This window comes from Cryptotermes secundus, unplaced genomic scaffold, assembly GCF_002891405.2.
Source record: "Cryptotermes secundus unplaced genomic scaffold, Csec_1.0 scaffold1780, whole genome shotgun sequence".
In the NCBI taxonomy this organism is placed as follows: domain Eukaryota; kingdom Metazoa; phylum Arthropoda; class Insecta; order Blattodea; family Kalotermitidae; genus Cryptotermes; species Cryptotermes secundus.
In genome coordinates this window covers 154,662-169,786 of record NW_019739256.1, presented here as the reverse complement: position 1 = coordinate 169,786, position 15,125 = coordinate 154,662, and the positions used below count along the sequence as shown (strand labels likewise).

Sequence of the window (15,125 nt, the reverse complement as noted above, 5' to 3'; positions counted from 1 at the left end):
CCTAGCCTGACTTTGTTCAATATAGCATTAGAGAAGGTAGTTAGAGATGCAGGCATCAACACAAGGGGAACTATATTCTACAAGTCAGTTCAAATTTTGGCATTTGCAGATGATATTGATATAATTGGTAGAACAAAAAATCTATGAAAGAAGCTTTTCTTAAATTGGAAAGAGTAGGGAAAAAGTTGCATCTACAAATAAACCAAACTAAAACAAAGTACATACCGGTAACCAAGAAAGACTGCTAATGGACCTACATATATTGAAGTTGACTCATATAAATTTGAGGCTGTATGTAGTTCCACTTACCTTGGATCAGAAGTTAACTGTAAAAATGACATCAGTAATGAAATAGAAAAGCGTGTACTTGCGGCAAATAAATGTCTCCATGGCCTTAGGAAACACCTGAAATCCCAACTAATACCCAGGAAAACCAAAACTATGATGTATAAAGTACTTATAAGATCAGTGCTATCTTATGCCTCTGAGACCTGGCCACTGTCAAGATCGGAAGAAAGACTGTTAAGTATATTTGAAAGGAGGATCCTGAGATATATCTCTGGACCAGTGGAAGAAAATGGAATATGGAGGAAGAGGTATAACCATGAGCTATACAAACTATTTAATGAACCAGACATTATTGGATTTATAAAGGTGAAAAGGCTTGAATGGGCTGGACACATAATACGTGCCAGCGAGTGTAGAACGATTAAGAAAATACTTAATACTAAACCAGAAGGAAATAGGAAAGTGGGAAGACCAAGATTGAGATTGGAAGAATGTGTGGCAGGACATAAGAATTTTGGATGTAAAGAACTGGAGGAATGTAGCATCGAATGGAGAAGAATGGCGAGCAATCCTGAGGAAGGCCAGGGCTCACAAAGGGCTGTCGTGCCGGTGATGATGATGATGATGATTATATAAACCTAACACGGAGCATATAGTGATTAAAAAGTAGGGACAAAGCCTTGTTACCTGTACGAATGGATCCATATCAAAACGAAATCTTGACTCACTATATTAATTCGTCAAAAACCAAATGTATACATTTAATATATCAACGTTTATATCACACCCTCACACTACACAAACTTTCACCGCACCCATAACGTACATAACGTACCGTTGCTTATATTTTGAGAACGCAAATTTTAAACTCAACCGCTGGATATACGCGTAGCCAATGTTCCAGCATGAAACTTTTTTTACTATTCCCATCCTAAATGTATCTTTATTTCCGTGTGCAATATTTGCAAATTTTAAGATATCTTATGCATAAAACCATCTAAATATGATAAATATTCTTAACAGAATTTCTGTACTTTAATCTACATATATTATATGTATATATGATATTATTATTGTGGGGTAGTGATAGGGAAATTAAGTTTGGCGAAGGGTACTGTAGTCCAGAAGCATTCCATTGCATTTAGCACATAATGAAGACCGATTATGAGGAACAATTAGAACGCTCTCTTTGCTTGCAGAAAATCTACGATACGTAAAGATTATAGTCTCTCGAGATGTGAAGCAATATTGGTCCGTAGGTAGATACTAGGGGATGGGTCCAAACATTTCTGAGGAAGTGTTGCCTTCATTCTCTGTCTACAATACAGAAATACCACGTTCCGCCGAAATGAATCTTCCAAATTACACGGCGTCACACCTGACAAGCCCGCAATCCCAATGTTCACCTCAGCATCTCACACATTAAAAGAAGTTTCGAAAAAGAAATCTGAAAATAAAAGAAATTACGTGTCACATATGGGAATTTTCATTCCATCGATGGCACTAGTGTGAGGGCAGATTTACAAAAAATCGCAGCAATGAATGATACAACTCAGTCGTGTGATGTTCATATTTTGTTCAAACTGTACTGGTGTTTACAAATGGCCGCCGCCAAATTTGTAAATCTTCGTACTAAGTACCGTAGTGATCTTGCACATTATAAAAATGACACAGGCAGTACAAGATATTCTCCTGCCAGGAGTCGTTGAATTGTATGTGAAAACTACAGAACCTTCAGACATTACAGAGCTTGGTTCACCAAGGTACATTTATTGACCCATCTTAAAAATCCCTAAGTTAATTTTCACAAATTATTTTGTTTCTCAGCTCGAAAATTGTGACACTTATTATGTTAACTGCAGACATGACTTAAGAAAACAAATGCAATCAAAATATGTTAGAGGATCGAATTCTACCCACAAATTTCTCAACTAACGTCGAAAAAAAGGCAGTGAGAAAACTCAAATATAGGCAAAAATCACTAGAAATCTGCAGTCTGTGCTTAAATATTAAACATTTCTTCTCATATATTTTTAACATTTTTCCTCGAAATGAAACATTGGAATACTTCTGAAGAAGGATAACTTCAACAGTTACAGCTGAACTTATACATACATATAAAATAATCATTCAAAATTAAGTAAAACAAAATTGTCAGTATTGAAGTGCTGAAATAAATTAGGATGTTTCTTAATACAATTATTGACTTTCGACATCATCCCTCGTCTTGTTTTTATTTATTTAAAAAATTTCATAAACTGGATCCTGCCTCCACCCTCAAATAAAAATCCTAATCATTTGAGTCCATTCAACAGAGCTAGTCCTTATATCCAGACACCAGAACAAAACATAAGCCAGGATATATGAACCTTGTGTTTAGTTCTTGTGTCTGGAGACAGGGACTAGCTCCACTGAACCTTCATTTCTTCAAATCACTTATATTTTAATTTTGCAATTGTAAGCTTTGGCAGAATTACGTAAAATATTTGCAACAAAGAGAAGATAATAACCACTTCATTCATTTTTCTGTTATTGGCGTTCTTATATAAAAGGACAAAATGTAATTACGGTCCAGGCACAAAACTAAATTTTTGTCTTGTACCATGAGCCACTAGGTCATTATACTGTTGATTAGAAAGAAGAAGCAGAAAATTGTGAAAAAGGGAGAAGATTTATTTAAGTCTTACAGCATTCAAATAGACCTTATTCACTCTTAGCCTTTGAAGGTCCTCCTCCTCACTGCAAGGCAGCAGTTCTCTCATAATTACCACAAGCAAGAATGGGTTGCCACTCTCGCTGTGCCAAAGGACTCCTCTGCTGAGAGTATCATTGTGGTCTTTGCTGTAACCCTGGTAAGGGGCCCTCATATGATGCTATCAGCTGGAGCCAGCGGATCCAAGGTTTTTTAAAGAGGTGTTACTCCTCTATCACTGCCCAAATGTCCTGGCTTGTGACAGGCCGGGCCTGGCCTCCTACTTTTAGGTCCAGGTTGGCTGGGTTACATCAATATAGGCCATAATTAATTCCTGATGCAGTTTGCAAGTATTTTATTTTTCCTCTGAAAAGATTTGATTAATGGCACAACTGAGTGCAGAGTGTATACACCACTGCACTGAGCAATTCTACTTAGCATTGTATTTGGAACATTAAAATTCTCAGAAGCAGTACACAATGTCATACCTTTCCACACAGCTTCAGCAGCATTGTTAAATCCTTTCTCATTTTCTTGAGACAAACATGGTCTCCCGACACCTTTGTTACTTTCTAGCCTCAGAAAAAAGATAGAAATGAAAGAATACATTCTCATACCTAGTAAGCATAAAAAACTTCTGAAATGTAAAGAGGTATAGCCAACCATGTAACCAGCCATACAAGCTGATAGGGTTGTGAGCTGTCAAGGCTCCCACATTTTCTAGACAATTGGCTCACAGATGGCGGTGAGGTTGTCAACCTTATGTGCCAGCCACCTTTTACCCCTTGGAAGATACTTGGTACTCATTTCTATTAGAGGCTGAGTCGACCTTAGGCCCATAGTGCAGCTGGAAGAATTAAGTCAATTGAAAAATCCAGTGACCTCATTGGGAATGGAACCCGTGACCTTCCTGCTTGTTGCACACTGTCTCCACCAACTATGCTACCGCGGGCCCACAACTTCTGATAGGTATAGGTCTGAAATGAGTCCAGGAGACAGGACACATATACATCAAAAACTCCGTTTTTTAATAACTTCCATGCTGATTATGATGGAAATGTTGCAGCTTTATACCTTCAGATAGTATAAAATGTGTTGCCACTTATGTAAGAAATATGACTTGTGTTATTAACAACAGAATAACTTAAAAATACTTAGATGACTTGTAAACAGAAACTTTGCTCCAGAAAATAACTCTTCCAGTGACACTAAAATTATAATGAGCCATTTCCTGCATGTTGCTAAACCTAATTTTCTTTTTTCCAAAAGTTTACCACAAATTTTTGAGGCAGGCCATGGCACAAAATTGTCCATGATAAAAACTTTTCCCCTGTTAAGCCTTTTATAAATAATAATACTTACTCTATGCTCAGAAATTCAGAAATTGATATGTGAGATAAAATTAAACCTCTACTCCCAGATCATTACCACATATTGAATTTGAAACATAAGCTTCATATTTTTAATTTCAAAGCTTCTTTACAACAGTGTGACACATAACTTTTATCTTGGACTTTATCTATCCAGCATGTTTATTAACACAACTACATTTCAGTTATTGGTTCTATTTCCTTCTTCAGGTGAACAGGAGATGAGATCAAACATACGCTTGTCAGGCCCATTGGTAGAGCAACTCCCATTTCTCAAAACAGAAAAATATTTTGAAGAACGCATGCTAAATCTATAATTTTAAAAACGTGAGACTGTCCCTTAGAAACTGACACCTGTAGTCTCTTCATCTGATTTTCTCCCTTCTTATTCAGTGACACATGATTGTTTGTCTAATTTACGTATACATACATATAAGTGTTCCTCTTTCTGGTTGTGATGCTGCACAGTTTCACACAGTTCTTCCTTGAAGACTAGATTTGCTACAGTAGTTTAGTGTTATGCTAAGTCTAAATTTTTCTGACAATATTGTATTACAATAAACATGAATGTTATTATGGGTACTGTCCTTAATTTGAGATTTTTTTAAACAAACAAAAATATTTCAGAAACTGGATTTGTTTTTGTCATCAGATTTAAGAGAGGATCAGTCATTGATTTTAGCCCTTTCTAATGGGATCAAATGAGTAAGAACTTTTCTTTTATTCCTTCCCTTTTTCATTGTAATCTGGAGAAAGTCGTCTGATGTTTAGGCAGACACAACAAATTGCTTCCATCTTTGGGGTTCAAGAAGAAGCTAAAAAAGAAACCAGCATGAAGCAGGCAGCAAGCACCATGCTTCATGCTGTTTCTTGAATAGCTTACTTTTCAACCCAGAATATGGGTGGTTATATGCCCCCCCCCAAAAAAAAAACATCAATTGATTTTCAACAGACTACATGGCTTTATGTCACAGTGTCACAGAAGACAGAACTCTTCACAAAATATAATGCTGCAATCTAATTGTGGTCAGATGTGTGAGGTTTTCATGGCAGTCCATATNTAGTCTCTTCATCTGATTTTCTCCCTTCTTATTCAGTGACACATGATTGTTTGTCTAATTTATGTATACATACATATAAGTGTCCCTCTTTCTGGTTGTGATGCTGAACCTAATTAGGTTCTCTGAATTGATGGAATGTTGACATGGTGCAGCAGCTAAAAGGCTCTGAAACTAACTGGAATCTATTTGAATACTTTAAATTCAAAAAGGTAGTGTATATTTTTAGCTGGTTTGATGCCCATGAACGTCTCCAGAAATTACATCAACAAGCCATTCTTGAAGCTCGGGAACTGCGGGAAGAATCCGTGAAAGAAATGATGATATCCCATAATAAAGTAAGTACCGGATTTATTTGTACTAAGAAATTTAATATTTGCACATGAATGTGTTATTTAAATAAATAAATAAATATACAAAAATATGTGATGAGTTCAGAAGAATATTATGGTAAGCTGGGACTTTCTGCCTTTACTTCTATTGCATCTACATGACAAGTTTAGTTTCTTTGTATCTCATACCAGTTACTTATGAAGTTATTGTTTATATATTTCAGATACCTATTCTTGTTCATGAAGCTATTTGTATATCTGTTTGGAGAGAAAAGGTTTTGCCACTGCTACTAAAAATAACACCAGAGCCTAACAGTGTGTTTATTCCATATATGGTTGTAAGTATAGGGTTTTCTGCACAGTAAGTGTTATAATATTAGGTTGTGTTCAAGAAATTTAACACATTTCTTGCCATGTCCCTGTACTGGGATTTCACTTGCTGAGTCAGCCATTTCTCCAAGAGAACTTGATATTGAACTTACTACATTCAAAATGCAAATGGAAGAAAAGAAGTGGAATACATTTTTTTCATTGCTGTTTTATTTTGATTATTTTGAGCTTCAACAAGCTACATTTAAGACTATTTCTCAATTTAAGTTACATCTATAGGAGAAAATGATTTACATGCACAGTGACAACAGCCTTTCACATGATACTGGCACTGGAAAGCAATAAAGTTCAACCTGCTAGGTGAGAAGCATGCCAGTGAATATGCTAAGTGTGGATCTGCTCTTGGAGAGGAATGCTCAGCCTGCCTGTAATGCTTCCCTAACACAAAACCCACAATCTCCAGCAGGTTTGCTACAGCAGTGACAGTCTCAGTACCGACAGTGTCATTAAATAACCAAAAAATAAATAAATAAATAAATAAATAGAGCAGTGACACATCTGACTTGTGAGATTTGATGTACTCACAGTGATGAATACAGTGAAACTACCTTTTGAAGTTTCTTTTGGGAATAGTGGATTTGAGTACTAACTGAAGAAAATGTTAACTCGGGGCATGGGCACCTTTGCAGGGGAGTGGGGAGCTCAGCCCTCCCTATAGATATTTTAAAAAAGAATCAGAATTGAAAAAAGGAAGAAAATGTATCAAATATTAATAGAAAAATAATTATTTTAAACAATTATTCATCTATCCTCAATACCATAGGGCTATCAGTAAAAACAGTTTTAAATGGTTTAACTATAACTTTGTAAGTAGAGTCTTTTCAGTTGTACTCTTTTTTTTTTTAATTAGTTATCCCTGCTTTGAAAAAATCCTAGTAACACCCAGAGAAAGAAAAATTGAAACTGCAATTACTGATTATGCACCATTGAAATTGAATGTTAAAAGAAGAAAAACCTTGAGCTGAGGAACACTGAAATGAGGCTTCACTGTATTAAGGTTATGGTCTTCTGGGATGTCACGACACATAGTCTGGTAGTTAGGTACAAATGTTTTGGAAAATCTGCTTTCTGCATGGTTAGCCTCTACACTGAATGTGGCGACAGGAATTTTCTTTAAAACACTGGTACCAATCTATCGGACTACGTGTTGTCACATCCCAGAGAAAATATGAACATCTGATTTGCATTCAAGTATCTGTTGCAATAGTTTCTGGAGATAATAGCATACTTTCACTGTGTATGTATCATCTAATGAATGTTTCAGCTTTTCCATGAAGCTACTGCTATTGAATTTATGGAGACATTAGTCTATCATTCAGAATGTTGTGAAGCTTTGGGCGAAAATTCCCTTGAATTGCTTGACTACTGTTCCTCAGCAATCATAAGACTCCTTGCCCAGAGTGAGAGAGAAGTTCCTGAGCCTTCACAGACTCTGAATGCCTCTCAGGATCTGGGACAGAAAGAGATGACACTTGCCTTCAACATTGGTATAAAATGTATTTCCATAATTGGATGCATTGCTCAGCACCTGGACAGGTAAGCATACTTTAAAGTGATGCTTTTTTACTTCAAGTTGGATTTAAGGTTCTCACAGCAATGACTACGACAATGACAACTTTTGGGTTGTAATGCAGTGTAGTTCAGAGAGAGCCCGATGTTTCAGAGATCCATATCACCTCTGTCTTCAGGGTTGAAGTATAAGACAACCAAGAAACCAGCAGAAGTAAGCCAAGCAGGTTCCTCAGAAATGTTTGGCTGTCTTCGAACCGCATGGCATTACAGCGCCAAAAACTTCCTGGCAGCTATGTATATCCCTCTCTAAGCTTTCCTTCACTCCTGCCAGTTGTCACTTGTATTCTGGCTCTTATTCCCTTCTTCTTGTGTTCTCGGTTTATTAGGGATATTGACAAAAAGGAGATGTTCTATTTAGGTAATGGGGAGGAAACAGCCAACTTAAACTCACACCACCTATGTTCATTCCATCCCTTACACAAATATGTCTACCACGTATAAAGAACTGTTAATATTTATGCAGTTGGTTGTTATTCAGGATCACAAGAGTTTCCGTATTTTCTGACTCATAATCATATTTTGAAAACCGAGGCATAAGAAATGAACCTGATCTTCTAGTTGTTTGTATCTTCAAAGCATATATTCACAATTAAACTCTGATTCTGTAAAATTTAGAACTTTATATAGAACATTATTCCAACATTATTTAAATCAGGAAAGAAGCTGTTTGTAGTAAAACTCATGTACTTAGTGGAAATATCAAATATGTCCCAGAGTTTAGATAGCTCAGTCACTGTAGTGACTAGGCTATATATGAGCTGGACAACTGAAGAATGGGGTTTTGATTCATGGTAGGAGCAAGAATAATTCAGACTGGTTCTAGGGTCTACCTATTCCTAACCAGTGTGTCGGGGGCTCCTTCCACGGGGTTAAGTGGCTGGGATGTGAAGTTGACCACTCACCTCCATCTGCTGATGAGGTTATGAATGTGTGGAGCTAAACCTCCACTCTCCCATATTACTTCATGGCATGCATATAAAGATCTACCTAATATTTGTAAATGATTGCTGAAAAGACCACAGATCCAGAACAGATGCTTAAAAAGGCCAACAAAAATTAGCTTTCGCTATAACATTAATTCTAAACTTCAGATTGTGATACTACCTAGTCTGGGACATGGATACCAACGTTTCAGAGGAACATCCTGCCTTCATCTTCAGGGCTGAACTGAGTGAGCTGAAGATGCAGTCAGGATGGATGATTGTTACCTAGAATCTCGAGGCAAAAAGAAGATAGACCCCTGTCCAGGCTTTAGTGTATGCAATATCATTTTAACTTCAAAGATAATGTCATTTAATTGTCTGAAAACAAAAACCATTTGTTAATCAACAGCTTGCCACTGAGTGCAACATCACATATGTTTGTTAACCATGATATCCCACTTCTTCTGGCAAACATCATTGAACAGAAACCATGGATTAAAGATGGCCCATCTGGTAAAACTCTCAAGTTTGAAGGTGAGTAATATATCAAGAACAAACATGTAATACTTTAAGCTCTCACAGTAAGTGAAAGCAATAAAATCTTCCCAGGTGACCAGCATAAGTCCAGTGTTTCAGATATTTGCTATGTCTCTAGCATGGAATGACCATTTGCTGATGATGGATTTGAATTGCTGTGGCACGTAAGCTGAGATTTCATGGCAGCATTGAGAGTTATCAATAAGAAATTTGCACAGTGATCCACAGTAATCTGGAAGTTAGCCATTCTCTTTTGCACAATGGATATCCCCTTTTGAAATATTTCTTCTTTTATATGGTTATACCCAGTCATACCATTCTTAAACTAGTATAGTATCTGTTGGATTTGAGGTTCCCACGGCACTGACTATTAAATTATGGTCTTCTAGAATCTAATGCAATGTAGCTTTGAAAGAGCCCAACATTTTGGAGGAACATATTTCCTTCATAAACAGGAAACCATGCCAAGGAAGCAAGGTTGAGTTAAGCTGCTTCTTCTGTTTTCTTATTTGGTCTACTCTTCAGCCCAAAAGATGAAGGTGATATGTTCCTCCAAAATGTCAGACTGTCTCCAAACCACATGGCTTTACATCCCACAAGGCCATAACTTCAGTATAGTGTCTTGTAATATTTGTTGAATGCTCTCTTTCACATCGTTTTTGACTCACTAGTAACTACTATCATGTCATTACTCATTAACTAAGGATGGGTGTTCACCAGTTAAAGGAAGAGCATTGAGGGGACACAAGTTATGGAACCACTACTCTAACTGCACAATTATTACAGTACTGTTATTGCACAGACAGATTGTAACTGTAACTGTAATTTTGTAATTTGAACGTTCTCTCTTTAATGTTTTAGTTGCTGTACTATACAAAATGTCCCAGGAGGAAAGGTCAATATTCTGGGAGGTCATATTGTCGGTCATTCTAAGCAAAAAAGTGTACATGTACATCTGTCCTATTCCAAAAAATTTCCGAGATAGAGCTGTTTCACTGTACAGTACACTGTACTCTGTACTGACGAGCAACATGACATGTCCTCACATGAGTTGCGAAGTCCATTGATGTTGATGGTGGAATTTTCAGAAATATATAATACTAGGTAAACTGTACCAACTTTGTCACTTGAACAATAAATACTGGTATTAGAAACAGTAGGTAATGTCTCTTTCTTATCAACAATTTTGGAACTGTGCAGTGAAACAACTCTATCTCAGAAACCGTTTGGAATAGGATGTGTACATATACACTTTTTTGCTTAGAATGACCAATACCATGAACTCCCAGAATATTGACCTTTCCTCCTGGGACACCTGTATATTGCAATATTGACAGAGAAAGCAATCATGCCCCAGGTAAAGACTAGACACTCCTGGATATATGGTATTATCTGCTTCATTGATCAACACAGCGCGCCACGAACACCAACAGGATGACATCAAAGAACCCTCATCTCAAGAACGACAAGGCGGCACATGTTCAGCCCCCATAAAGGGAAGTAATAAGAAAGAGGACACAAACCTACTTGGTTTATAAATCCTAACAAAATCTTAACAAACCAATTACAAAAATTTTAATATATCAAGACATCCGCTCTAGTTACAAAAACTTTAGATTTTATATCCAATCATATATTATTAACATTATATGTATATTTTAATGCTCAGAACATATATTGTAATGGTAGCTACCAATTGTATTGATGTCCCTCTTGATGATGCTCTCTAAGGACCAAAACATATAAGGGCATGAAGAACTGAAATAAGGAAAATCTTCACCAGTCACACTGGATGGAACTGTTTAACTTTTATAATATTGTTAGTGTAATGGACCAAAATGAAACAAATCAAATTTTGAAACTTAAAATTTCTTCTTCATCACTGTTGTGTGCACACTAAATGTTTAAACCAATATTGGTCATCTTCAGGTGACTAAAATTGCTGAAGAGACTTCTGTCCTTCTGTCCATGAGTTCAGTTTTTTGGGGTATGCCCTCATCTCTTTGTCCGTGTGTCCCATGGTGATGGGTAGTATACTCGTACTATTGTGTCATGTATAGCTGCAGTTACATATACCAGTGATGTAGAAGAGATTTTAACCTTTAAAACTTTTAAAGGTTTTAACAAGCAAGTTCCATGTGAGACGAATAATAATTAACAGGAACAAATAAGTGATGTGCAACAGGATGCTACGATGTGGTACTATGAACAGTCCTACATTCACCTTGGTGTTCCAGACTGCAAGTGGCAGGAGATAAAGGGTGAAGATAATATGAAAGTAACTCGTGCTGAGGCCCAAACATGGCTTGCACTCAGACAACTTTTGTTGGATCCTCGCTGCCCTGCACACTATGACATCAACGAGTATCACAAGAATCAGCTTCTTAAGGTCAGGATACAGTTTGAAATGGAAAAACAAAATTCAAGAGGCATAATAGAATAATTTGAGCTTATATATTGACTACACAGAGAGGGAGTTTCCTATGAGTAAACATGAACTGCTAATTATGAAACAAATTTCCCTATATTTCTGACAGTGATTCCTCTGCAGTTCTGATTTCTTTCTGTGTTATGAAAGAGCACTGTAAAATATGAGTAAGGTTGCATCTTTTTAAAACATCTGTTAAGAAATTTGTCTACTAATCTTTTCTGTTTTTATTTTTTTTGGAAAAGTAAAGATACTCTATCCCTCAATTTTTTAGATATTGTGCCTTAAATTATTATACTATATACTGTTGATTATATTAAGTACTTCTCTGAACAGTAAGTGCAGTACAACTCCCACTTAATATTCCTCAATTCAGGGTTTTCCCTCCTTTAACATCCAAGTCCATAATCTCAGTGTTAAATTCCCTGCATTTATGATTTTCCTTAGTTTTGTGCTCCTCAAAGAAACCTTAAATGGGAGAGCATCACTGTAGCCAAGAAGTACAAAAATATTAATAATAAAATCATAAAATAAAATAAAAATAAAAAAATCATTAAAGATAGGAAACAGATGTTTTGAAAATGTGGCACAGTTCAGATATTTGGGAACAACGATAACAGATCGAAACCTGATTCAGGAGGAAATTAAGAGGCGATTGAACTCAGGTAATGCTTGCTACCATTCAGTCCAGAACTTTTTGTCTTCTTGTCTGTTGTCCAAAAACATAAAAATTAGAATATACAAAACTATAATTTTGCCTGTGGTTCTATATGGGTGTGAAACTTGGTCTCTAACATTAAGGGAGGAACATAGACTGAGGGTGTTTGAGAACAGGGTGTTGAGGAGAATATTTGGACCGAAGAGAGATGAAGTGACAGGAGGTTGGAGAATACTGCATAATGAGGAGCTTCATTACTTGTACTCTTCTCCAAGTATAATTAGAATGATCAAGCCAAGGAGGATGAGGTGGGCAGGTCATGTAGCACAAATGGGGGAGACGAGGAATGCATATAGGATATTGGTTGGAAAGCCAGAAGGAAAGAGAACACAGGGAAGACCAAGGTGTAGATGGGTGGACAATATTAGAATGGATCTTAGAGAGATAGGATGGGATGGTATGGATTGGATAGATCTGGCTCAGGATAGGGACAAGTGGAGGGCTCTTGTGAACACGGTGATGAACCTTCGGGTTCCATAAAATTCTGGGAAATTCTTGAGTAGCTGCAGAATTGGCAGCTCCTCAAGAAGGGCTCAGCTCCATGAGTAAGTAAGTAAGTATATTGTGCATCATTAGTGAATAGATTATGGTAAGACTATACGAGACTGGATACATTATGTAATTTAATTATAACATAAATACAGTAAGATGTAAACATATATGAATCTTTTTTTTGTGTGAGTTATTTTACAATGCTCTGAATATCATCAACTGTATAGCATCAGATGGTTGAATGACAGATTACTTGGGAAAGCTCTAGAAGGAAGTGGTCATGGCCTAAGTAAGGTATTATCCTGGCATTTGCTTGAAGCTGAGGTAGACCTGAACTGGTGTCTGATCTGCTCATTTTTCTTGATTATTATTCGTATGATGGGGTAAGACTGAGCTGTATGGCACTTAGGCCATAAGGGGGCCCAATGAATGTCATATACTTGTATAGTACACTTTGTGTCATGCATATTCAAGCAGTCATGTCCATTGGTGACACATTCAGTGTTGAAATATGTAACCTATGAATAGAGAAGGTTGTATGTTTGATTGCCAATGAGGTCACTGGATTTTTCAATTGACCTTCCAGCAGTGCTATGTTCCTGGGGTCGACTCAGCCTCTAACAGAAATGAGTACCAGGAATCTTTCTGGGGGTAAAAGGCAGCCAGCCAGCACATAAGAATGACAACCTCACTGCCATCTGTCAATTGATTGTCTTAGAATATGTGGGATCCTCAGCGTCTCTCAACCCTATGGGCTTCCATGGTCTCTTACAAGGATATTTTTACTTTTACCAGTATAGTAATTGGGCTATGAGCTGGACCATCAGGGTTTGATTCCTGGCAGGAATAAGAGATTTTTCTCTTATCCATGGCATCCAGACCAGTTCTGGGGCCTACTCACCTTCCTATATGGGTGCCTCTGTCCCAGGCAGTAAAGCAGCAGGGGCATAAAACTGACCACTCATCTACATATAGTGCCAAGGTCAAGAATGGTGGAGCTAATACTCCACTCCCCCATATGCTTTCATGGTGTAATGCTTAATTAAGTAAGTAACCACACAGATAACTCTACCACCCCACCTTTATGAATATAGTGTAGGAACATCCCACATATTATCACGCATTTCTGCAACGCTCACTATTCACCTCACCTTTCACCCTAACGCGCGCTAACCAATCAAATTGCTTCCAACGTCCGCATTTATACAGCGCTTGCTGCTAGCCTGCATCCACATCATTACGTACGCTAGCCAATCAGCGCTCAGCAAATTTTCGCTCCGCCATCACATTTGGTATAAAAAGGAGCAGCTCCAACCCGGCAGCATCAGTCAACAATCAGTCAACATCAGCCAGCACACTTCGTCGCCAGCGCTGGGTCTACGGAGGCATCGGCGCTCTGCTGCGCCAGGCATGACTGCCACGGCTGTCCGGCGGTCACACCCGACTCGCTGGGCAACTAGGCCGCCTCGATTCGCCAGTAGTCATTCCCGACACACTGGGCCACTGGCGTAGCTACTGCCTCTCCGCTCCAGCGACCGCGCTCGACGACCAGACTTCCTCCAACAGCTGCCGCGCTGCGATCAAGCAACCTCCACCATCTGCCGCACTGCGGCCAGTCCACACGCCGCAACCAATATCCCTTCCTACCGGCGCGCGCCGCGCTACTTCAACGGTCAAGCATCTCAGCAACCAACGGTCATTTTCAGGACCTACAACCGTTCCGAAGAAGTGGGTTGTCACTGAAGTAACGATAACGACATGAAACCCCACAATAGTATAATAAAGAACTGTATGATTTGATTCAGTGAATGAAATATATTGCCATGTGACAGAGTGACTATAGAAGGGTTTTGGATTGATGACTTGATTTATTGCACCATGTGATACAGAATATTGTTGGCTCAAATGGACTAGGAAGATGGAATCACAGGGGTCAAATGCTTATTGACTTTTGTGAAAGAAATGGACAGATTATCACCAACACTTGGTTCAAGAAGCCAAAGAGAAGAATTTACACATGGAAGGCACCTGGGGATTGGAGGAGGCATCAGCTGGACTACATCCTTGTGAAACATCGATTCAGAAACAGTGTGAAGGATGTGAAGACGCTGCCTGGGGCAGATATTGACTCTGACCACAACTTACTGGTTGCCAAGAACGGAAGCAGGTTGAAGAAAATTATAAGATTTCAAAAGCACAGGCCTAGATGGGATTTGGAGAAGTTGTATGCTCAAAGACAAAGCATGCAGGAGACCCTAGAAGAGAAACTCGGTGCAATTGAAGGTGAAAGCGGAAATGCTGAAGTGCAGTGGAACAACATAAAAG

The 15,125-nt window shown here is 38.0% G+C and overlaps 1 protein-coding gene across 1 annotated transcript in view; it reads left to right on the top strand.

Annotated features, from left to right (window-relative positions):
- The first annotated feature begins 1,813 nt into the window (after positions 1-1,813).
- LOC111871918 (zinc finger MYND domain-containing protein 10) overlaps positions 1,814-15,125 on the top strand; it is a 25,355-nt gene continuing 12,043 nt past the window's right edge. The window contains exons 1-6 of the mRNA XM_023865322.2: positions 1,814-2,051; positions 5,638-5,746; positions 5,965-6,078; positions 7,395-7,666; positions 9,035-9,159; positions 11,400-11,551. Coding sequence (XP_023721090.1) covers positions 1,954-2,051; positions 5,638-5,746; positions 5,965-6,078; positions 7,395-7,666; positions 9,035-9,159; positions 11,400-11,551 — 870 coding nt within the window. The 5' untranslated portion in view covers positions 1,814-1,953. The remainder of the gene's footprint in view (positions 2,052-5,637; positions 5,747-5,964; positions 6,079-7,394; positions 7,667-9,034; positions 9,160-11,399; positions 11,552-15,125) is intronic.